This window comes from Pristiophorus japonicus, chromosome 13 (assembly GCF_044704955.1).
Source record: "Pristiophorus japonicus isolate sPriJap1 chromosome 13, sPriJap1.hap1, whole genome shotgun sequence".
In the NCBI taxonomy this organism is placed as follows: domain Eukaryota; kingdom Metazoa; phylum Chordata; class Chondrichthyes; family Pristiophoridae; genus Pristiophorus; species Pristiophorus japonicus.
The window spans coordinates 103062993-103088116 of NC_091989.1; the positions used below are offsets into that span (position 1 = coordinate 103062993).

General features: G+C 47.8%; 1 protein-coding gene across 1 annotated transcript in view; it reads right to left on the reverse strand.

Moving 5' to 3' along the window:
• LOC139278720 (adhesion G-protein coupled receptor G5-like) overlaps nucleotides 1-25124 on the reverse strand; it is a 166389-nt gene that overhangs the window by 124210 nt on the left and 17055 nt on the right. The window contains exons 4-6 of the mRNA XM_070897792.1: nucleotides 4935-5048; nucleotides 3833-3875; nucleotides 3645-3739 (exon numbers count right to left, since the gene is read on the reverse strand). Of these exons, the coding sequence (XP_070753893.1) occupies nucleotides 3645-3739; nucleotides 3833-3875; nucleotides 4935-5048 (252 nt within the window). The remainder of the gene's footprint in view (nucleotides 1-3644; nucleotides 3740-3832; nucleotides 3876-4934; nucleotides 5049-25124) is intronic.

Below are 25124 nucleotides of genomic sequence, written 5' to 3' on the forward strand. Positions count from 1 at the left end.
ATAGTTCGGAAGGACATTAGCTTGGATGATGTGGAATCTATATGGGTAGAGCTGCAGAATACCAAAGGGCAAAAAACGTTAGTGGGAGTTGTGTACAGACCTCCAAACAGTAGTAGTGATGTTGGGGAGGGCATCAAACATGAAATTAGGGGTGCGTGCAATAAAGGTGCAGCAGTTATAATGGGTGACTTTAATATGCACACAGATTGGGTTAACCAAACTGGAAGCAATACGGTGGAGGAGGATTTCCTGGAGTGCATAACAGATGGTTTTTTCGACCAATATGTCGAGGAACCAACTAGGGGGGAGGCCATCTTAGACTGGGTGTTGTGTAATGAGAGAGGATTAATTAGCAATCTCGTTGTGCGAAGCCCCTTGGGGAAGAGTGACCATAATATGGTGGAATTCTGCATTAGGATGGAGAATGAAACAGTTAATTCAGAGACCATGGTCCAGAACTTAAAGAAGGGTAACTTTGAAGGTATGAGGCGTGAATTGGCTAGGATAGATTGGCGAATGATACTTAATGGGTTGACTGTAGATGGGCAATGGCAGACATTTAGAGACCGCATGGATGAACTACAACAATTGTACATTCCTGTCTGGCGTAAAAATAAAAAAGGGAAGGTGGCTCAACCGTGGCTATCAAGGGAAATCAGGGATAGTATTAAAGCCAAGGAAGTGGCATACAAATTGGCCAGAAATAGCAGCGAACCCGGGGACTGGGAGAAATTTAGAACTCAGCAGAGGAGGACAAAGGGTTTGATTAGGGCAGGGAAAATGGAGTACGAGAAGAAGCTTGCAGGGAACATTAAGACGGATTGCAAAAGTTTCTATAGATATGTAAAGAGAAAAAGAAGGTTAGTAAAGACAAACGTAGGTCCCCTGCAGTCAGAATCAGGGGAAGTCATAACGGGGAACAAAGAAATGGCGGACCAATTGAACAAGTACTTTGGTTCGGTATTCACTGAGGAGGACACAAACAACCTTCCGGATATAAAAGGGGTCGGAGGGTCTAATAAGGAGGAGGAACTTAAGGAAATCCTTATTAGTCGGGAAATTGTGTTGGGGAAATTGATGGGATTGAAGGCCGATAAATCCCCAGGGCCTGATGGACTGCATCCCAGAGTACTTAAGGAGGTGGCCTTGGAAATAGTGGATGCATTGACAGTCATTTTCCAACATTCCATTGACTCTGGATCAGTTCCTATGGAGTGGAGGGTAGCCAATGTAACCCCACTTTTTAAAAAAGGAGGGAGAGAGAAAACAGGGAATTATAGACCGGTCAGCCTGACATCGGTAGTGGGTAAAATGATGGAATCAATTATTAAGGATTTCATAGCAGTGCATTTGGAAAGAGGTGATATGATAGGTCCAAGTCAGCATGGATTTGTGAAAGGGAAATCATGCTTGACAAATCTTCTGGAATTTTTTGACGATGTTTCGAGTAGAGTGGACAAGGGAGAACCAGTTGATGTAGTATATTTGGACTTTCAGAAGGCTTTCGACAAGGTCCCACACAAGAGATTAATGTGCAAAGTTAAAGCACATGGGATTGGGGGTAGTGTGCTGACATGGATTGAGAACTGGTTGTCAGACAGGAAGCAAAGAGTAGGAGTAAATGGGAACTTTTCAGAATGGCAGGCAGTGACTAGTGGGGTACCGCAAGGTTCTGTGCTGGGGCCCCAGCTGTTTACACTGTACATTAATGATTTAGACGAGGGGATTAAATGTAGTATCTCCAAATTTGGGTGGCAGTGTGAGCTGCGAGGAGGATGCTATGAGGCTGCAGAGCGACTTGGATAGGTTAGGTGAGTGGGCAAATGCATGGCAGATGAAGTATAATGTGGATAAATGTGAGGTTATCCACTTTGGTGGTAAAAACAAAGAGACAGACTATTATCTGAATGGTGACAGATTAGGAAAAGGGGAAGTGCAAAGAGACCTGGGTGTCATGGTACATCAGTCATTGAAGGTTGGCATGCAGGTACAGCAGGCGGTTAAGAAAGCAAATGGCATGTTGGCCTTCATAGCGAGGGGATTTGAGTACAGGGGCAGGGAGGTGTTGCTACAGTTGTACAGAGCCTTGGTGAGGCCACACCTGGAGTACTGTGTACAGTTTAGGTCTCCTAACCTGAGGAAGGACATTCTTGCTATTGAGGGCATGCAGCGAAGGTTCACCAGACTGATTCCCGGGATGGCGGGACTGACCTATCAAGAAAGACTGGATCAACTGGGCTTGTATTCACTGGAGTTCAGAAGAATGAGAGGGGACCTCATAGAAACGTTTAAAATTCTGACCGGGTTAGACAGGTTAGATGCAGGAAGAATGTTCCCAATGTTGGGGAAGTCCAGAACCAGGGGACACAGTCTAAGGATAAGGGGGAAGCCATTTAGGACCGAGATGAGGAGGAATTTCTTCACCCAGAGAGTGGTGAACCTGTGGAATTCTCTACCACAGAAAGTTGTTGAGGCCAATTCACTAAATATACTCAAAAAGGAGTTAGATGAAGTCCTTTCTACTAGGGGAATCAAGGGGTATGGTGAGAAAGCAGGAATGGGGTACTGAAGTTGCATGTTCAGCCATGAACTCATTGAATGGCGGTGCAGGCTAGAAGGGCCGAATGGCCTACTCCTGCACCTATTTTCTATGTTTCTATGTTTCTATAATGGTAAGTACAGGGAATCAAATATGGCCAGGGTGATCTCTGGACTAGTTTCGATCGTCTGGATGGGTCAGAGAGGAATTTTCCCAGATATTTTCTCCCGAAATTGGCCTGGGTTTTTATCTGGTTTTTGCCTCTCCCTGGAGATCACATGACTCCAGTTGGGTGGAGTGTAGCATGTTTCAGTATAAGGGGTGTTGTAATTGTGTGAGGTGGATGGGTTGGGATGGGTGCTCTTTGCCTTTCCGTCATTGTTCATAGGTTTATATGTAACCTTTAGGGCTGCTGACCAAGGGCCGTGCAGCTCTTTGTCGGCCGGCGCGGACACGATGAGCCGAAATGGCCTCCTTCTTCGCTGTAAATTTCTTTGTTTCTTTGTTTCTAATGTCTCATTCTTTGGCTCGGTGTCAGATTTTGTCTGATTCTGCTCCTGTGAAGTGCCTTGGGACGTTTTACTACATTAGCAGCGCTATATAAAGGCAAGTTCTTGTTCTTATTGTTGCTGTGATGAGTGGGCGGAAATACTGGGAAATCTCGGAGGACCCTTGGACATGTCCCTGCTTCATTTAAATTTAGTGGGACGGGCTTCTGGGGTGGATCAGGGGCACAGCAGGGTCTCGGGAGGAAATTCAAATTGGCCATTTTATTAAAGCAAGAGTTACAGCAGAGGGCCTCTCCCACTCATTGCGCTCACCAGACCATCTCAAGCCCCTCTGAAAACAAACATTTTATTAAAGCGTAATACAGCCCGCTGTTTCCGTGAGTCTCCCTGGAGGTCGAGCCGCCCCGATGGCAATGGTGTAAACATTTCAGATATTGGGGTGGGAGGGCCAGAAAATATTTTGGACAGGGGTCTTTAAGACCTGAGCAGAGCCCCACTGGACTGCAGTGAGAATGTTAAAACCAGTCTAGTCTCCCAAGATAATGTAAAATTATATTGAAGTTTATTTATATTGTAATGATGAACATTATTCATACCTTTGGTTCCAGCGTTACAGCAAAGAAGAAACCCAAACGGTCACACCTGCAGGTGATATTGTCTCCTGTCTGAAAGTTACATCCATTCGGATCGACTGCAATGGAGAGTTACTAATTATCAGAATCATTGCCTTATTTACATATTCCAGTACTGATTGATGTCAGCATTTTAAAAACTCTTTATTTACCTATTTGTCCAGAATCCAAGAAGCCGCACTCTCTAGCATTTGACTAAAATGGAGAAGATAAATCTTATCATTAGATTAACCAGCACTAAAACAGTTTAATCAGCTGTGTAAGTTCTTAAACAGTGAGACATTTTCATTTACCTGAGTAACGGGATGAAGCATAGAATTAGGAGGAAATGTCGTGCTGGCTGTGAAATAAATGTTTCTGTATTTTCATTAATTTCACAAAAAGTGGACAGTGCCTTTATGGAACTTGGGGAAGTAATTTTACTGAAATGGGGACCTTGCTACTGAAGTAAAGGTGACGGTTCCAAAACTCTGCGTCCCTTGGGCTGTAAATGGAGCATTTTTTGGGCGGACGGGATGAAAAAGGGGCATCGCCCGGTTACACCGATTCCCTGCCCTTCTTCTGATGGTCTGAAGTTCTGGCCATGCTGGGGTCGGCCTATTGATGTCACACAAATGAGGAAAATACATCATTGAAGTACTTTCTTCCAATTGTGCCCCAGTAATGCTGGGGTACAAGGGACGTTCTGCGATCATTGCATTTCGTAAAGTGGCAAAACCAGAACGTAATCATTTTCAATTAATCATTCCCCACACCTACAAAAGCCTGATTAAACAGGGGCACCTCACCTGAGGTGGGCAACCTAATGTACCAAGAATGTTGAGGGTATCCATCGGCAATATGTAAATGCCCCTGAGACCAGGGGCCAGGGCCGCATCCATGGGGTGGGCAAAAATTGTGCCCTATCCCAGATCCTCCCTTCTAAATCCTCCATAGGAATTTCAGGGCGCAAGTGAAGGAAAATATGTCACAAGACCCAATTTTCCTCATTTGCATGGCATCATAATATGGCCACACCCCCATCATGATCAGAACTTCTGATGGACATTAATGAGGTGAGGAGATCCGCTCCAAATTCTGCCCCACCTGTAGAAAGTGCCCCATTTACAGGCCTCGGGCCATGAATGTCAGGGTCATTCAGCCGAACTTCCACATTTACACTGGAGATTATAATATGGACTTGCGGCACAACTCCAATCCCATAAATGGCCACACACACGGTGAGCTCAATGATTTTGTTCGGTTTTATCTTACCAGGTACAGCCACAAGTCTTGAAATGTAACTGTCAGAGGGGATGTGAGGTCATCAATGCTCGAACTCCTCACTCTGATTATAATGTTGGGTGAAACAGGGCTCCTCTCCTGACCCTATAACAACACAAAAAATAGTTACTGAAAATCTACTGATTTAGGATTAATTACACACAGAAACATTTCAATGATGTTCATTTCTGTGGTGATGGTGAGCAGTGCAGGTTTATCAGTGTAACAAATATTTTCTTGGGGGCTAAAATTCCGGGAGGCCTCCTTGCTGGCAGAAATGCGGTGACCCACAACTCCAAGCCGCCCATGAAGCCTTCTGCAGACCCTGTCCCAAATTGCAGTGAGGGAGTCATTAACACGTAAAAGCACAGCAGTGATGCCCACCCCAGTTGCCCCAGAAAGTCAGAGTGACACCATGCCCAGATACAGGTTTGGAAATTCGGGTGCCCCCATTTTTGGGCATGTGGCGTGTGCTGGCTGCATGCCTTGTGCCCTAATGGTGAGACCCAAGGTGCCACCGATTTTGGGCCTTGGGCCTTATTACAAAAGGAGCCAGCGTGACGCAACAGTCACCTGGCGGAGAGAAGACCAAGATCAGGCCGTTGGTCGAGTCGCAGCGACCCTCAGGTGAGTGAAGCCGGGGGTCGGGTCAGAGGCTGGGGGGAAAGGATCGGAGGGTGAGTCAGGAGGATGGGGGGTTGGATTCGGAGGCCGAGGGGGGTTGGATGGGGGGTGGGGTCTGGAGCTGTAGTAACCAGAAGGGAGGGAGCAGTGGTGAGCTTTTTGTAAAATGTGGGTCAGGAGGAGCACTCCTATTCCTCTGGGCTCCATATTCAGGTAAGTAATTGTGAAAAGCTTACCTTGTAGTGTCACTGGAGGTCCCAAGGTCTGGTTTTACTGAGCGTAGGCAGCGCTGGCTGCCTCAGGGCAAACTAATCTTGAAGTGAGGGCTTCAAACAGGTGTTAGGCCCCTGATTTACATATGTAAATGGTCTAACGCATGTTTCAGGCATGGGCCCTGGAGACCATTTCTTTCCTTTCCCAATCTCGCACTTCATTCCTGCCATATAGAGGGCTAAGTGGGCCAGTTAGAGCCCGAAAATCAGGTGCTGCACAGTCACATTTGTACACCAGAGTGGCCCGACTCTAACTCCCAAATGACCTGTCTGGGCATCTCTGGAAGGTGATCAATCCCCAAAATGATCGATTACCTGCTTCCCTATTACATTTTTGATTCGCAGAAGATCGTCCTCTCTGCCCATGAGAATTTGGTCAGGATAGGATGGCTTTATATAAATGATGCTAACCTAGGAACAGTGGAGGTCCAGAGAGATTTAGGGTTCCGTGCACAGTTCACTGAAATATATGTCCGGCAATGTAGCTATTCATTTTTTGAGGTACGCGGCCCCTTTAAAGTGCAGCATTCAAAATACCGCGCATGCACGGCTTTCCCTATTTAAAACCGGGGAGCCGTCTGCGCGGGAGCTGCAGAGCACTGTGCAGCCTCACAGCTTAAAGGGAACATTAATGTCAGCTACAAAAATTAATCGAAAAGGTTAATGGAATGTTAACCTTTATAATTAGAGGGCAACAATATAAAGGGGATGATGCTTTGATACAGCTACACAAAGCCTTGGGTAGACCACCTATGAAGTCATGTGTGTACAGTTCTGGGTACTGCAATTTACAAATGATAAATTGACCTTGGAAGATGTAATGAATGTAATGACTCAAAAGATTTGTTACTGTAAACTGCCTCAGGTATAAACCTGATTCAACTTTATTCAGTCCCAAAGTAACCCATGTGATATGGTACCAGCAATTATATACCAGTGACCACGCATGCACACGTATAGCCCGATGACCTCCGACAGTGACACCCACTGGTGTCTGGTGACCCCAAGCATAAATACATAACAACATCCCCCTTTCAAGATCTTAATATCAGTCTTTTTACAAATTAAGATGGTCTGGGACTTTCCGCTCATGAGTTGATCATCTCAGTTCAACTTCAGTTCTAGGCGAGCGTTCTGAGTCAGTTGTGACTGAAGGCTGAGTAACCGATCTGATGGGAGTGGTAATGACCACATCAGAGACTGGAGGTCCAGTTTCAATAATGACAGCAACTTCCTCTGATGAATGAACATTGGTTGGTTGTTCATTGACCGCATCTTCCGCAAACGGTTCCAGTTCATCCGTGTGCCGCAGTTTTGTCTGATCTATTGTGTTTCTAACACAGATGAGACTGCACACAGGGAGGTTAAGGGAACAGTGACCTCAGTCTTTATTAAGACACTCCAGAGTGAGGAACAGACTTTTGGGGCCGGCTTATATACAGTGCACCCAATGGATACTGGGATCCCTTGGGACTTCAGGGGATGAGCTCCCTGGTGGCGGAACATGGGAGTGCATGCTTTACAGATACACAACATCACTCCACCCCCCCCACAAAGTCAAAGTTGAAAATTATTTACAAGGTGAGGCAGTTGGGAGCCTTTCTTTCCCTGGTGGACCGCCTCGGTACAAATGTCTGTTCTGGTGTGTTGGCTGTGCCCTAGCTGGGCTGGCGTGTTGTTGGCCCTGCAGGGCTGATGCACATGATGGGTTTGATGTCCTGGTCCGGCGTGGTGTCATTGATCCTTTGGGTGTGTGTTGTGGGCTTGAAAAAGGTGGTGTCTGTGGTGAGTTGTTCAGGGCAGTCTGTGAACCGCAGCCTCGTTTGGTCCAGGTGCTTTCTGCAAATTTGTCCATTGTCTAGTTTGACTACAAACACCCTACTCCCTTCTTTTGCTATCACCGTGCCCGTAATCCACTTAGGACCATGTCCATAGTTTAGAACATAAACAGGGTAATTCAGATCAATTTCCCGTGACACAGTGGCGCGACCATCGTTTACATTTTGTTGCTGCTGCCTGCTCTCTACCTGATCATGTAGATTGGGGTGAACCAGCGAGAGTCTGGTTTTAAGTGTCCTTTTCATGAGTAGCTCAGCCGGGGGCACCCCTGTGAGTGAGTGGGGTCTCGTGCGGTAGCTGAGCAGTACTCGGGACAGGTGGGTTTGGAGTGAGCCTTCTGTGACTCGTTTAAGGCTCTGTTTGATTGTTTGTACTGCCCACTCTGCCTACCCATTGGAGGCAAGTTTAAACGGGGCCAAGGTGACATGTTTGATCCCATTGCGGGTCATGAATTCTTTAAATTCAGCACTGGTGAAACATGGCCCGTTGTCACTGACCAGTATGTCAGGCAGGCCGTGGGTGGCAAACATGGCCCTCAGGCTTTCAATGGTGGCGGTGGCGGTGGCGGTGACGGTGCACCGGCATTATTTCACATTCAATCAATTTTGAAAAAGCACCAGGAACATTTTACTGAGAAACAGGCCCGCATAGTCAACATGGATCCTCGACCATGGTCTGGAGGGCCAGGACCACAAACTTAGTGGTGCCCCACTGGGCGCGTTGCTCAACTGAGCACAGATGCTGCATTGCCGTACACAGGACTCTAAGTCAGAGTCGATACTGGGCCACCACACGTGGGATCTGGCTATCGCTTTCATCATTACTATACCCGGATGTGTGCTGTGGAGATCAGAGGTGAACATATCCCTGCCCTTTTTAGATAGCACTACGTGGTTACCCCACAACAGGCAGTCTGCTTGAATGGACAGCTCGTCCTTTCGCCAATGGAACGGCTTGATTATCTCTTGCATTTCAATGGGCCCAGTTCCCATGCAGCACACAGTTTTTTACAAGCGGCAGCAGAGGATCTTGGCTGGTCGAAGTCCTAATCTGGCAGGCTGTGACAGGTGATTTATCAAATGCTTCCATGGCCATCAACAAGTCTGCGGGCTGCGCCACCACCAACAAGTTTGCAGGCTGCACCATTTCCACCCCCGTGGTGGGCAATGGTAGCCGACTGAGAGCATCCGCACAGTTCTCGGTGCCTGGCCTGTGGCGGATGGTATAATTGTACGCAGATAGCGCGAGTGCCTATCTTTGTATGCGGGCTGAAGCGTTAGTATTTATCCCCTTGTTTTCAGCGAACAGGGATATGAGGGGCTTGTGATCGGTTTCCAGCTCAAATTTGAGGCCAAACAGGTCCTGATGCATTTTCTTTACCCCAAACACACACGCTAATGCCTCTTTCTCAATCATGCTGTAGGCCCTCTCGGCCTTAGACAAGGTCCTGGAAGCATAGGCAACAGGTTGCAACTTCCCCGCAACGTTACCTTGTTGTAATCCACACCCGACTCTGTACGAAGATGTATCACATGCTAGCACAAGTCTTTTACATGGGTGATACAATATAAGCAGCTTGTTGGAGCATAAAATGTTTCTGGCTTTCTCAAAAGCAATTACTTGGTTTTTTCCCCCATACCCAGTTCTCACCTTTATGCAGTAATACACGTAGAGGCTCTAAGAGGGTGCTTAACCCCAGTAGGAAGTTACCAAAATAGTTGGAGTCCCAGGAATGACCACAGCTCCGTGACGTTCTGTGGCCTGGGCGTATTCCTGATAGCCTCTGTCTTTGTGCCGAATGCCATCCGCCGCGATCTTTCTCCCAAAAAACTCCACTTCTGTTGCCATGAAGACACATTTCGACCTCTTCAGCCGCAGCCCTACGCGATCCAGTCGCTGGAGGACCTCCTCCAGGTTTTGTAGGTACTCGACGGTGTCCCGACCCATGACCAATATGTCATCCTGAAAAACCATCATGCATGGTACCGACTTGAGTAGGCTCTCCATGTTTCTCTGGAAGATCGCTGCAGCTGACCGAATTCCAAATGGGCATCTGTTGTAGATGAACAGACCCTTGTGCATGTTTGATGCAGGTGAGGCCCTTCGAAGACTCCTCCAGCTCCTGCGTCATGAAGGCCGAAGGCAGGTCGAGCTTGGTGAACGTCTTGCCTCCTGGCAGCGTCGCAAATAGGTCGTCTGTCTTAAGTAGCGGTTATTGGTCTTGTAGCGAGAATCGATTCATAGTTACTTTATAATCATCGCAAATCCTGACCGTGCAATCACTTTTGAGTACTGGAACAATCGGGCTGGCTCACTCGCTGAATTCCACTGGGGAATGATGCCCTCGCGTTGCAGCCTGTCCAGCTCGATTTCCACTCTCTCCCTCATCATGTGAGGTACCGCTCGCGCCTTGTGGTGAATGGGTGTGCCTCTGGAACCAAGTGGATCTGAACTTTCACCCCGGAAAAGTTTCCAATGCCTGGCTCAAAAAGGGAAGGAAATTTGTTCAGAACCTGGGTGCATGAGGCCTCATCGACATGTGATAGCGCTCGGATGTCATCCCAGTTTCAGCGGATTTTGCCCAGCCATCTCCTTCCAAACAGTGCGGGGCCATCGCCCGGGACAATCCATGCCCTCGTAGATGACCTTGACCATGGCGCTGCCCAGGACAGTGATAAGCTCTTTGGTGTATGTTCTCAGTTTCGTGTGGATGGGGCTCAGGGCTGGTCTGAGTGCCTTGTTGCATCACAGTCTCTCAAACATCTTTTTACTCATGATGGATTGGCTAGCGCCAGTGTGCAGTTCCATGGCTACGGGTAAGCCATTCAATTTTACGTTTAGCATTATAGGTGGACATTTTGTCAAAAGTGTGTGCACCCCATGTATTTCAGTATCTGCCTACTTTCTCTGAGGCTCAAAATTGCTTTGATCCACCATGGACCGATCTTCCTCTGCCACGTGGTGGTTAGCAGGTTTTGCAGAGCTTGCAGCTCGTCTGCAAGCTCATTGGAGGTGCCCCATTGTTCCATAGCTCTTGCAAACATACGCTTTCATGCGGCATGAATAGGCTGAATGGAAGCCTCTGCAATGCTAACAAGGTGTTAATTGCCTTGCATTCATCCTTTGTTGCAGACTCTGAGTCATCTGGGTTACCTGAGGCCTGCGGGCAGTTACAGACTCGTGGTTTCTGCCCTGTATATTTCTGCTCGCAAACACAGTTCCAGTTAATTTATGAACATTGCTAGCACTTGTGTGCTGAGAGATTTGTTTGGTGTTATCACTGATGGACATAAACACCTGTGCTATCGCAATGGCCTTACAGAGGGTCGGTTTCTCTACAGTCAAAAGTAGGATGGTCTCGTGTCCAATGCCCAGCTCAAAAAAGTCTCTGAGCATTTGCTCTAGGTAGCCATCAAACTCACATTGTCCAGCAAGTCGCCTTAGCTCGGAGACGTAGCTCGCCACTTCCTGACCTTCAGATCGCTGGCACGTGTAGTTCCGATACCTCGCCATCAACACGCTCTCCCTCGGGTTAAGATGCTCCCGAACCAGTGTACACAGCTCCTCATACATCTTATCTGTGGGTTTCACCGGAGTCAGAAGATTCTTCATGAGGCTCAAGGTCGGTACCCCGCAGACCGTGAGGAGGAGTGCTCTCCTTTTTGCAGCGTTTCCTTCTCTATCCAGCTTGTTGGCTACCAAGTACTGGTCTAGCCATTCGACATAGGCTTCCCAGTCCTCACCCTCCGAGAACTTTTCCAGGATGCCCACAGTTTGCTGCATCTTTGCGTTGGATTCGTATTCTTGTCGCCAGTTATTGTGTTCCTCACACAGATGAGGCTGCACACAGGGAGGTTAAAGTAACAGTGACCTCAATCTTTAATAAGACATTCCAGAGTGAGCAACAGGCCTTAGGGGCCGGCTTATATACAGTGCTCCCAAGGGATGCTGGAATCCCTTGGAATTTCAGGGGATGAGCTCCCTGGTGGCGGAACATGGGAGTGCATGCTTTACAGATACACAACATGATCAACATGATCCCTGCATATTTGCCCTTTCTTGAGCATGACAATAACCACTCTGTTACCCTCCTTGGCTTTACACTTTGGACCTTGACCATAGTTCAGTACATAAACCGGATCGTTGACAGATATGTCATGTGACACAGCAGCACGATCATGATACCCTTGCTGACTTTGACGTCTGTTTTCAACACAGTCATTCAAATCAGGATGAACAAGAGAGAGCTTGTTCTTGAGATTTCTCTTAATCAGTAGTTCAGCAGGGGAGATCCCAGTAAGCGTATGAGGTCTGGTCCTGTAACTAAGCACTATACAGGACAAATGAATCTACAGTGAACCTCGAGTTACATGTTTCATATTCTGCTTGATCGTTTGAACAGCACGCTCTGCTTGACCATTAGAAGCAGGTTTGAATGGGGCTGACCTCAAATGTTTAATACCATTGAGTTTCATGAACTCTTGAAACTCCAGACTTGTGAAGCAAGATCCGTTGTCGCTCACAACAATGTCAAGCAAACCATGAGTAGCAAACATGACATGAAGGCTCTCAATAGTAGCTGTAGACGTACTGGATGAAATAATAATACACTCTATCTACTTGGAATATGCATCGACCACAACAAAAAACATCTTTCCCAGGAAAGGGCTCGCAAAATCGATGTGGAACCTCCCCCATGGTTTAGATGACCACGACCATAGACTCAGCGGACATTCCGCTGGTACTTTATTTAGCTGCATGCAAGTATTGCACTGATGCACACATGATTCCAGATCAGAGTCAATTCCAGGTGACCATACATGAACCCAAGCAATGGGTTTCATCATGACAATACCAGGATGAGTGCTATGTAGGTCACTTATACATTCTTCTCTACCTTTCCTGGGCATAACAACATGATTAACACACAGTAAACAATCTGACTGAATGAACGGTTCAGCTTTGCAACGGTTGTAAGGTTTGGTCTCATCACACATTTCCATAGGTATCGCAGACCAATCACCACTGAGGACACAATATCTCACAACCAATAAAATAGGGTCATGGCTGGTCCAGATCCTAACTTGTTGAGCAGTGACAGGAGTTCCTTCACTCCCAAAAGCATCCATTACTAACAGTAGATCTGCAGGTTGAGGTGTTTCCACCTCAGGTGTGGGCAACGGCAGACGACTCAGTGCATCGGCACAATTCTCAGTGCCAGGTCTATGAAGAATAACATAATCATAGGCAAACAATGTCAACGCCCACCTCTGGAAATGGACCAATGCATTGATATTAATACCGTTGTTTTCCGAAAACAATGAAATGGGTGACTTGTGATCCGTTTCGAGTTCAAAACTAAGACCAAACATGTACCGATGCATCTTTTTGACCACATACACACAGGCCAAAGCTTCTTTTTCTACCATGCTGTAAGCTCTTTCCGCCTTTGAAACACTTCTCGAAACATATGCAGCAGGTTGTAGCTTACCCGACTTATTTGCTTGTTGGAGTACATAGTCAACCCCATATGATGAAGCATCACAGGCCAATACAAGACACTTACACCGATCATAATGAACAAGACAACTTGTTGGAACAGAGAAAATTCTTAGCTTTCTCAAAGGCTCTATCTTGAGATACACCCCAGACCAGTTGTCGCCTTTTCTGAGTAACACGTGCAGTGGCTCTAACAAAGTGCTCAATCTGGGTAAGAAATTACCAAAGTAGTTGAGTAGCCCAAGGAATGAACATAGCTCTGTCACATTCTGAGGCCTGGGTGTATTTTTGATGGCCTTGGTTTTCGAATCAGTAGGCCTGATGCCATCAGCAGCAATCTTCCTCCCCAGGAATTCAACTTCAGGTGCCATGAAGACACACTTTTAACGTTTCAGCCTGAGTCCCAATTTGTCCAGATGATGTAGGACTTCAAGATTGTTCAGATGTTCAGTAGTGTCGCAACCTGTGACCAGAATGTCATCTTGAAACATGAAAACTCTAGGAATGGACTTCAGTAGACTCTCCATATTCTTCTGAAATATGGCTGCAGCCGAACGAATTACAAAAGGATACCTGTTGTAGACAAACAGTCCTTTATGGGTATTGATACAGGTGAGTTTCTTCGAAGTGTTGACAAGCTCCTGTGTGATATAGGCCAACGTCAGATCCAGTTTAGTGAACGACTTTCCACCAGCTAGCATGGCGAACAGGTCATCAGCCTTCGGTAACGGGTACTGATCCTCTTTCGAAAATCGGTTAATCGTAACCTTGTAGTCTCCGCAAATCCTGACAGTGCCATCACTCTTCAACACAGGAACGATAGGACTGGTCCACTCGTTAAACTCAACCGGTGATATGCCCCCTTCACGCTGGAGTCTGTCAAGCTCAATTTCAATCTTCTCCCTCATCATGTAGGGAACAGACCGAGCTTTATGATAGGCAGGCCTTACATCAGAATCCAGGTGAATCTGCATCCTGGCTCCAGTAAAATTACCAATGTCCGGTTCAAACAAAGAAGGAAACTTCCTCAACACATGAGCACACGAAGTGTCATCCACCGATGATAATGCTTTGATATCATTCCAATTCCACTTGATTTTCTCGAGCCAATTCCTGCCGACAGCGTTGGACCATTGCCTGGGACAAACCATAATGGAAGATCATGAACCACACTATCATATGACAACTTGACTACTGCACTGCCAATCACCGGTATTAGTTCCTTAGTGTAAATATGCACCTTGGCATTGACTGGACTCAGCTTAGGCTTCACAGCCTCAGTGTCCCACAGCTTGTCGAATGTCCTTTGGCTCATTATCGACTGACTCGCACCCGTGTCCAGCTGCATTGATACAGGCATGCCATTCGGCTTCATATTAACGATTATCGGCTGGCTCCTTCCCAAGAACGAAGACAGACCATACACTTCCTCCTCAGGTTAAGTATCCGGGCCAGCACTGGACTGGTCATCGTCAGCAATGTGATGAGCGGCAGCACGCTTGCTCAGTTGTGGACACATTTTCTGAAGATGCCCCACTTTGGAACAGCCATTACAGGAGTACTGTTTAAACCGACACTGATGAGGCCAATCATTGCCCCCACAACGCCATCAGGGTAAAATCGGATTCGTACCAGTTGGCAGACTTTCAGCAGCTACAGGTTTCACATAAGCAGTCAAGTAGGCCCTGCCATAAGCAGTTCTGCCAGACGACGACACAATCTTGTTTACAGTACTTGCTGTGGAGCTCCGACTCTTCGATGATATCTGCCTCAAATTATCATCAGTCGTCATGCATGCCTGGGCAGTCGCGATGACCTTGCTCAAATCCAGCTTCTCTTCCGCCAATAACTTCCGAAGAATCACATCATGGTTGATGCCTATCATGAAAAAATCTTGCAGCATGTCTTCCAACACGTTCCCAAATTTACAAGGCTCAGCAAGACGTCGCAAGTCGGCGACGAATCCCGACACATCCTGGCCCTCAGCATGAACATGTGTGTAGAAGCGATAGCGTGAGATGATAATCCCCTCTTTTGGCTTAAGATGGTCACGCATCAAAGCACACAAATCCCCGTATTCTTTGTCCGCTGGACATAAAGGCGAGAGAAGATTCTTCATGAGGACATACATTTTTGGACCACAAACAGTGAGGAAAACAGCTCTGCGCCGAATTGTGTCAGCCTCTCCTTCCATTTTGTTGGCCACAATATACTGATCCAGGCGGTCGATAAAAGCCCAATCCTCGCCATCCGCGAATCTCTCCAGAATTCCAATAATGCCCATTGAACATGTGAAGGTTCTTAAGTTACCTCGTCGCCAAATGTAATGAATGTAATGACTCAAAAGACTTGTTACTGTAAACTGCATCAGGTGTAAACCTGATCCAAATTTATTCGCGCCCAAAGTAACCCACATGACATGGTACCCACACTTATCTACCAGTGACCGCGCATGCGCGCGTACAGCCTGATGACCTCCGACAGTGGCGCCCCCTGGTGTCTGGTGACCCCAAGAATAAATACATAACAGAAGAAATGCAGTGCTGATTCACAGAATGTTAACAGGGCTCCAAGTGTTTGATTATGAGGAGAAATTACAGAAACTAGGCTTGTATTTACTGAAATATAGAAGATTAATTGAGGTCTTTAGGATTTCAAAAGGAATTCATCAGGTAGATTAAGATAATCGTTTTCTGCTGGTGGGAGAGTCCAGGACACGGGGACATAACTTTAAAATCAAAACCAGGCTATTCAGGAGAGAAGTTAGGAGGTTCGTCTTCTAGCAAAAGGTGGTAGAAGTGTGGCACTCTCTCCCACAGACAGCAATAGACGCTGGCTCAATTAATCATTCTAAATCTGAGATCAATAGATTTTTGCTAGACAAGGGTATAAAAGGATATGGAGCCAAGGCAGGTAGATGGAGTTAAGATACGGATCAGCCACAATCTCATTGAATGGTGGAACAGGTTCGAGGGGCTGAATGGCCTACTCCTGTTCCTATGTTGCTCTGTGATACTGTTCCTCACTGGTTACCATTACTGGGAGGATGAATGTGCAGGCCCTTTTTCAGCCTTTAAACAGCAGCAACTAATAAGGGATGGAATCAGTTTCTGAGTGACAGGATGCACGACTATGAGAAAATCTCAAGGAACGGCAGCCTTGCAGGAGGTCAGCAGCAGTGAGAGCTCCCAGACTGTCTGATGATTCCATGGAGGTGTTGCTGGCTGACAAGGGATTGATTGTTGAGCATCGAGGGCAGTGAGCCCCATAAGAGACTGGTTCAGGCTGTATGAACAAGGTTTCTGAGGCAGTCAGCGAAACCTCCACCACTCTAGGAACTGACACAGAGAGGTTCAATGACGACACAGAGAGGTTCAATGACCTCACATGGGTGGCCCAGATAAGGCAAGGAACAGTTAGCTATCCACATCCTGTACCATTGATAGAGGATTCACTCATCTCCTTATCCTTCTCATCTCCTGGGTAACCTCTTCAAACACTCAAGCACCAACTGCACTCACAGTCACTCTGTCAACTCACATAGCCTTCCACAATGTGTTCTGCTAATCTTCAAGGTCTATTCATTTAAACGGACAATACACTTGCACCTTTCATCTTCATGCATTCATATAGAGGAAAGCAAGTCCATGCTATTTCTTCACGGACAAATGTCACTGTCATGACATCTTGCCTGTGCAAGCACCAGCAGAGAAACACTCGCTCGGGGGAAAGTAGTTAGTCAGAAGGGTTTAGATTGAGTGAAGTGCTGCACAGTAATGAGCATGAGGACCGGTTAGTGGAAGAGAGGGAGAGAGCCATTTCCCCACTGTGGAGAAACCGCTGCCCTCAGCTCAAGAGCCTCGGGATCCAGATCTCTGGGGACCAATATTTAAGAGAACTATGATTAGGGAACATTGATTTTGTGTGCAGGCAGTGAAGATGGTGAAGAAGTAAGAGGAATCCACGACACAATGCAGGAAGTTTCTCACAATATGCAGAATACCCAGGAGACAGTGACATTCTTGGGGAATTTTGCATTAACAAGACACCTGGAGGAAGCAGTAAGGACATTGGTGGTTTCCGGAGTGGCAGCTAGCACTGTTTCAATAGATGCCTTGAGCTCAGCCTGACTGCTACACTTACACAGCACTCCCAAGACTTGGTGGAGAATAGTTTAATGACACTGAGCAGTAGCACTCCGGCACCACTGGGAAGAAAGAAGTGGCCACAGATGTTGCTGTCTCCCTGGAGAGTGGCAATGAAGCTGCTTTCTTAAGTCCCCCTCCAATACCGGTGCATGAAGGAGCTTCAGAGTCGGGTCTGATACCACTTCACACTCAAGAGAACGGCTGGTTGCTTTGGGATATACACTTCACTAAGATAAGAATCACCTCAGTTTTTTCGGGCACTGGGGGAACTATCCCAGCTGCCCACTGCTCAAGCTCATCTCACTCAGGGAACACCTTATCGAAATAATAGACTCAGAGCTAGAGAAAGTAAATTAACAGCACAGAGTAGACAGGCCTAGAAATTGGTCCGCACAGCGCCATGTTTTTCAGACTCTACTAAGGCACCTATATGGCAGGGAAAATGCGTGGGTATATTTACGGCCGGTATTGCACTGCCCAAAATATTGGGCAAGGACAAACAAGGGGCATTCTTTCACCATGACTAGAATGGTCCCCAGCAATTTGGAAAGATCTGGAGTTGGTGGGAGGGATCGGAGTCTTGCAATGAGGAGGGAGGCAAAGATCGGGGGTTGGTGGTGGGGGGATTCGGCGAATCGAGGGGCAGGAGGTTCAGGAGCAGGGGTTGGGGGCGGCAGTCGGTCGAACTCAGCCGCGAGGCTTTTTTGAGGATCTGGGGGGAACACTCCAGTTTCTCCTGGTTCACATCTGGGGATTTGTGCCAAAATTGGGAGAGTTGTCCCACAGACGAGTCAAGCAACAGGCTGACATAGTGATACTCACATAATTAAAACTTTCAGGCAATGTTCCAGACTCCTCCAACCCAATTCCTGTTCCACCAGCAGGACAGATCCACCAGAAGTGGTGGCACAGTGGGAGACAGTCGGGAGGGAGTGGCCTTGAGTGTAATCAACATTGACTCCATTCTCCATGAATTCTCATGGCATCAGGTTAAGCATGGGAAAGGAAACCTCCTGCTGATTACCAACAACCGCCCTCCCTCAGCTGATGAATCAGTATTCCTCCATGTTGAACACCAGATAGAAGAAGCACTGAGGGTAACAAGGGCACAGAATGTATTCTGGATGGGAGACTTCAATGTTCAGCACAAAGAGTGGCTCTTTAGCACCACTACTGACCGAGCTGGCCGGTTCCTGAAGGTCATAGCTCCCAGACTGGGCTTGTGGCAGGTGGTGAGAGAACCAACACGTGGGAAAAACCGACTTGATCTCATCTTTACCAATCTACCGGTCGTAGATGCATCTGTCCATGACAGTATTGGTAGGAGAGACCACCGCACAGTCCTTGTGGAGACACAGTGCCATCTTCACACTGAAGACACCCTCCATCATGTTGCATGGCACTACCACCATACTAAATGGGATGGATTCAGAATAGATCTCGCAGCTCAAAACTGGGCATCCATGAGACGCTGTGGACAATCAGCAGCAGCAGAATTATATCATAATCTGTAACCGCATGGCCCGGCATATCCCTCACCCTACCATTATCACCAAGCCAGGGAACAAACCCTGGTTCAAGGAGGAGTGTAGAAGAGCATACCAGGAGCAACAACAACAACAACAACTTGTATTTATATAGCCCTTTAATGTAGTGAAACGTCTCAAGGCACTTCACAGGAGTATTATAAAACCGAGCCACAAAGGAGAAATTAGGGCAATTGACTAAACGCTTGGTCAAAGAGGTAGATTTTAAGAAGCGTCTTGAATGAGGAAAGAGAGCTAGAGAGGTTTAGGCAGGGAATTCCAGAGCTTAGGGCCTAGGCAACAGAAGGCAGAGCCACCAATGGTTGAGCGATTATAATCAGGCATGCTCACAAGGGCAGAATTAGAGGAGCGCAGATATCTCAGGAATTTGTGGGGCTGGAGGAGATTACACAATAGGGAGGGGCAAAGCCATGGAGAGATTTGAAAACAAGGATGAGAATTTTGAAATCGAGGCGTTGCTTAATCAGGACTGTTATATATGTAAACCTGTAAATACCATGTCTATCCACCAGAGGGCTCATCCCCTGGAGTCCCAATGGATCCTACAATCCCTTGGGAGCACCTGTGTATAAGGAGGTTTCACAGGCTGGAGAGGCACTCTGAGATCTGTAATAAAGGACTACGGTCACACCTTACTTTGAGCTTGCAGTATCTAGTCTGACCCTTTATTCAAGACATAACAACTGGCAACGAGATACAGATGATGAACCTCACCGCAACAATGCAGAGAACCAGGGGCATCCTGGAGAAATACTCGACCAATACTTCGTGGCCAATGATTTGGAAGGAGAAGCGAACACTGCCAAACAAAGGGCGATTCTCCTCAGCGTTTGCCGGGCACCAACATATGGCCTCATGAAAAACCTGCTTGCTCCAGCGAAACCCACAGAAAAGTCGTACGATGAGTTGTACACACTGGTCTAGGAGCATCTAAACCCGAAGGAAAGCGTTCTGATGGCGAGGTATCGGTTCTACACCGTCAAGTGGTCTGAAGGCCAGGAAGTGGCGATCTACGCCACCGAGCTAAGGCACCTTGCAGGACATTGTGAATTTGAAGGGCACTTGGAGCACATGCTCAGGGATTTCTTTTTACTTGGCCTTAGCTATGAAGTAATACTTCGCAAACTTTTGACTGTAGAGACCCCAACCTTGAGTAAAGCCATAGAGATAGCCCAGGCGTTTATCGCCACCACTGACAATACCAAACAAATGTCTCTGCACAGAGTGCTGCTGCAAGTACTGTGAACAAAGAAACGTTGTTTTCGAATCGAAATGTACAAAGCAGGACTTACACCCGTGCAGCTGCATGTCCGCAGATGACTGAGTCCACCATCAAGGGTGGTGAATATAAGGCCATTCACACCTTGTTGGGGCAATCATTGTATGCATTCATGCCGCTTCAAAGGTTACGTTTGCAAGGGCTGTGGAACAATGGGACACCTCCAATGTATGTACAGGCAAGCTGCAAACCCTGCTAATCTGCAAACCACCATGCTGCAGAGGAGGACAGATCCACGGTGGATCACGACAAGCCAGTGCCTCAGACCGTGGAGGCAGAGGTATATGGGCTGCACACATTTACCAAAAAGTGTCCCCAAATAATGCTGAAGGTTGAATTAAATGGATTCTCGGTGTCCATGGAGCTGGACACGGGCACAAGCCAGTCCATATTGAGCAAAAAGACTTTCGATAAACTGTGGTGCAGCAAAGCTTCAAGGCCAGTCCTGACTCCCATTTGCACTAAACTGAGAACGTACACAAAGGAACTGATTCCTGTAATTGGCAGTGCCACGATAAAGGTCTCCTACGATGGAGCGGTGCACGAATTACCACTCTGGGTGGTACCGGGCGATGGCCCCACGCTGTTCGGCAGGAAAGATATGCTGGAACTAGGACGATGTCCGAGCGCTTTCGTCCATCGACGACACCTCATGTGCCCAGGTCCAAAGCAAGTTCCCCTTGCTGTTCGAACCAGGCATCAGGAAGTTCCAAGGAGCAAAAGTGCAAATCCATTTGATTCCGGGGGCACGACCCATCCATCACAAGGCGAGAGCGGTACCTTACATGATGAGAGAGTGTGGAGATCGAGCTGGATAGGCTGCAACGAGAGGGCATCATTTCGCCAATCGAATTCAATGAGTGGGCCTGTCCGATTGTTCCAGTCCTCAAGGGAGACGGCACCGTCAGAATCTGTGGTGATTACAAAGTAACTATCAATTGTTTCTCACTGCAGGATCAATACCTGCTACCAAAGGCAGATGACCTATTTGCGATTCTGGCAGGAGGAAAAACATTCACGATGCTGGACTTGAGCACGGCCTACATGATGCAGGAGCTGGAGGAATCATCGAAGGCCTCACCTGCATCAACACACACAAAGGTTTCTTCATTTACAACAGGTGCCCATTTGGGATTCGATCAGCCACGGCGATATTTCAAAGGAACATGGAAAGCTTGCTGAAGTCAGTCCCACGCATCATGGTCTTCCAGGACGACATCTTGGTTACAGGTCGGGACTCCGTCGAGCACCTGCAGAACCTGGAGGAGGTTCTTAGTCGGCTTAATCATGTGGGGCTCATGCAAAAACGCTTAAAGTGTGTTTTCCTGGTGCCTGAAGTGGAGTTCCTGGGGAGAAGAATCGCGGCGGTCGGCATCAGGCCCACCGATTCGAAGCTGGAGGCAATCAAGAACGCATCGAGACCACAGAACGTGACGGAGCTGCGGTTGTTTCTAGGACTCTTGAACTATTTTGTTAACTTCTTATCGGGTCTTAGCACATTGTTAGGACCCCTGCACTCTTTACTGTGTAAAAGAGATAAATGGGAATGGGGTAAAAGCCAAGAAAATGCCTTTGCGAAAGCTAGGAAGCTGTTATGTTCAAACAAATTGTTTGTGTTGTACGATCCATGTAAACGTTTGCTACTAGCATGTGATGCATCGTCGTACGGGGTCGGGTGTGTATTGCAACAAGCTAATGAATTTGGGAAATTGCAACCAGTTGCTTATGCATCCAGAAGTCTGTCTAAGGCTGAGAGGGCCTACAGAATGATTGAAAAAGAAGCGTTAGAATGAGTTTACGGGGTAAAGAAAATGCATCAATATCTGTTCGGGCTCAAATTTGAATTGGAAACCGACCATAAGCCGCTTATATCCCTCTTTTCTGAAAGTAAGGGGATAAATACAAATGTATCGGCCCGCATCCAGAGATGGACGCTCACGTTGTCCGCATACAACTACACCATCCGCCACAGAAAACTGTGCTGATGCTCTCAGTAGGCTGCCATTGCTCACCACAGGGGTGGAGATGGCACAGCCCGCAGATTTAGTTATGGTAATGGAAGCATTCGAGAGTGAGCAATCACCTGTTACCGCCCGACAGATTAGAACCTGGACGAGCCAGGACCCCTTACTGTCCTTAGTAAAAAACTGTGTGCTCCACGGGAGTTGGTCTCGTGTCCCATTAGAGATGTAGGAAGAAATAAAGCCGTACCAGCGGCGCAAAGATGAAAGGTCTATACAGACAGACTGCCTCCTATGGGGTAATATGGTATTGGTGCCAAAGAAGGGCAGGGACACCTTCATTAAGGATTTCCACAGTACCCACCCAGGCATCATAGTGATGAAAGTGATAGCCAGATCCCATGGGTGGTGGTCCAGTATCAATGCAGACTTAAGAGTCCTGTGTGCACAAATGTAATACATGTTCCCAGTTAAGCAATGCACCCAGGGAGGCACCACTAAGTTTATGGTCCTGGCCCTCCAAACCGTGTCTAGGGTCCATGTCGACTATGCAGGCCCATTCTTCTGGAAAATGTTTTGAGTGGTTATAGATGCATATTCCAAATGGATTGAATGTGTGATAATATCGGCAAGCACGTTCGCTGCCACCTTTAAAATCCTAAGGGCCATGTTTGCCATGCACGGCCTGCCTGATGTCCTTTTAAGTGACAATGGGCCATGTTTTACCAGTGCCGAATTAAGGAGTCATGCAATGGGATCAAACATGTCATGTCTGCCCCGTTTAAACCAGCATCCAACGGTCAGGCAGAATGAGCAGTTCAAACAATCAAGCAGAGCTTGAAAAAGGTAACTGAGGGCTCACTGCAGACTCGCTTATCCTGAGTCCTGCTTAGTTACCGCACAAGACCCCACTCGCTCACCGGGGTTCCTCCTGCTGAACTGCTCATGAAAAGGGCACTTAAGACAAAGCTCTCGTTAGTCCACCCTGATCTGCACGAACAAGTTGAGAACAGGCGGCTTGAACAGAATACATATCATGATCGCGCAAATGTGTCATGCAAAATAGAGATAAATGATCCTGTATTTGTGTTGAACTATGGACAAGGTCCCAAGTGGCTTCCTGGCACTGTTTTGGCCAAAGAGGGGAGTAGGGTGTTTGTGGTCAAACTCTCAAATGGACTTCAGCTGCAGGAAGCACTTGGACCAAACCAAACTCAGATTTACGGACTATCATGAACAATCCACAATAGACTCTATTTTTTTCGACCCTCCAACACACACACAAGTGGCAACCGACCCAGCGGTTGACCATGCAGCAGAACCCATCACCCGCAGCAGCCCAGCAGGACTCACCACCCACTGCAGCCCAGCAAGGCCAGCTGCACAGCAGACCAGCGAGAGCCCAACAAACGACTCATCAAAACCAGCATTTGCATCGAGACGATCAACCAGGGATAGGAAGGCACCAGATTGACTCACATTGTAAATAGTTACACTATTTACTTTGGGGGGCGGGGGCGGGGGGGAATGTTGTTTTCTATGTAAACCTGTAAATACCATGTCTAACCACCAGAGGGCTCATCCCCTGGACAATCCCTTGGGAGCACCTGTATATAACGAGGCCTCACAGGCTAGAGAGGCACTCCGAGATCTGTAATAAAGAACTACGGTCACACCTTACTTTGAATTTGCAGTATCTAATCTGACCCTTTATTCAAGACAGAACAGAACCAATGTAGGTCAGCAAGCACAGGGGTGATGGGTGAGCAGGAATTGGTGTGAGTTAGCACACGGGCAGCCGAGTTTTGGATCACCTTTAGTTTACATAGGGTAGGCCAGCCAGGAGTGCATTGGAATAGTCAAGTCTAGAAGTATCAAAAGCATGGTAGAGGGCTTCAGCAAGGGATGCGCTGAGGCAGGGGCGGAGACGGGCGATGTTACGGAGGTGGAAATGGGCGATCTTAGTTTTGCTGCGGATATGTGGTCGGAAGCTTATTTCAGGGTCAAATATGACACCAAGGTTGCGAACAGTGAGGTTCAGCCTCAGACAGATGTTAGGGAGAGGGATCGAGTCAGTGGCTAAAGAACGGAGTTTGTGGTGGTGACCGAAAACAACGGCTTCAGTCTTCCCAGCACCAGGCGTAGCTGAAAATGAGAAGCCAACCTGATGGAGCAAAAACACAGGACTACAAGCATTCAAAACAACGAATGATCAGGGCCATCACCAGGCTCCCTAAACCCCCTCCCCTCCCTGCCCTCCCGATCAGGGCCATCACCAAGCTCCCTAAACCCCCTCCCCTCCCCGCCCTCCCGATCAGGGCCATCAGCAGGCTCCCGAAACCCCCTCCCCTCCCCGCCCTCCTGATCAGGGCCATCAGCAGGCTCCCTAAACCCCTTCCCCTCCCTGCCCTCCCGATCAGGGCCATCAGCAGGCTCCCTAAACCCCCTCCCCGCCCTCCCGATCAGGGCCATCAGCAGGCTCCCTAAACCCCCTCCCCTCCCCGCCCTCCCGATCAGGGCCATCAGCAGGTTCTGCCTCACCCACCCTCCCCCCCTCATCCCGATCAGGGCCATCAGCAGGCTCCTCCCTCCCAATCGCAACTCGAGGCTTTCCCCCCACCCCACCCCGTCCCACACTGACTGCAGGGACCATCCCGGGTCTCAGACTGCGGCCTCTTGCCGCTAAATCTCTGCTCCCGCCTCCAGCCAGGCAGTCAATCCAGCCGGCTGTCAGGCAGGAGTCTGCACAGAATTATTTAAATCAGGCCTTGCCATTAGAATCGACACCCATGTCTCCACCTTTACATTCAATAAGATCCTGATTCTGCATTCTGGATCAATAATACGCTTCTGTAGGTAAATGTTCCGTGGGGACACAGCTATATTGTCGTGATCATCATCATCGGGAGTCCCTTGGGATCGAGGAAGACTTGGTTCCACTCTTAGCATGAGTTCTTCGGTGGCTGTACAGACCAATACGAGAACCACAGTCTCTGTCATAGACAGTGGTTG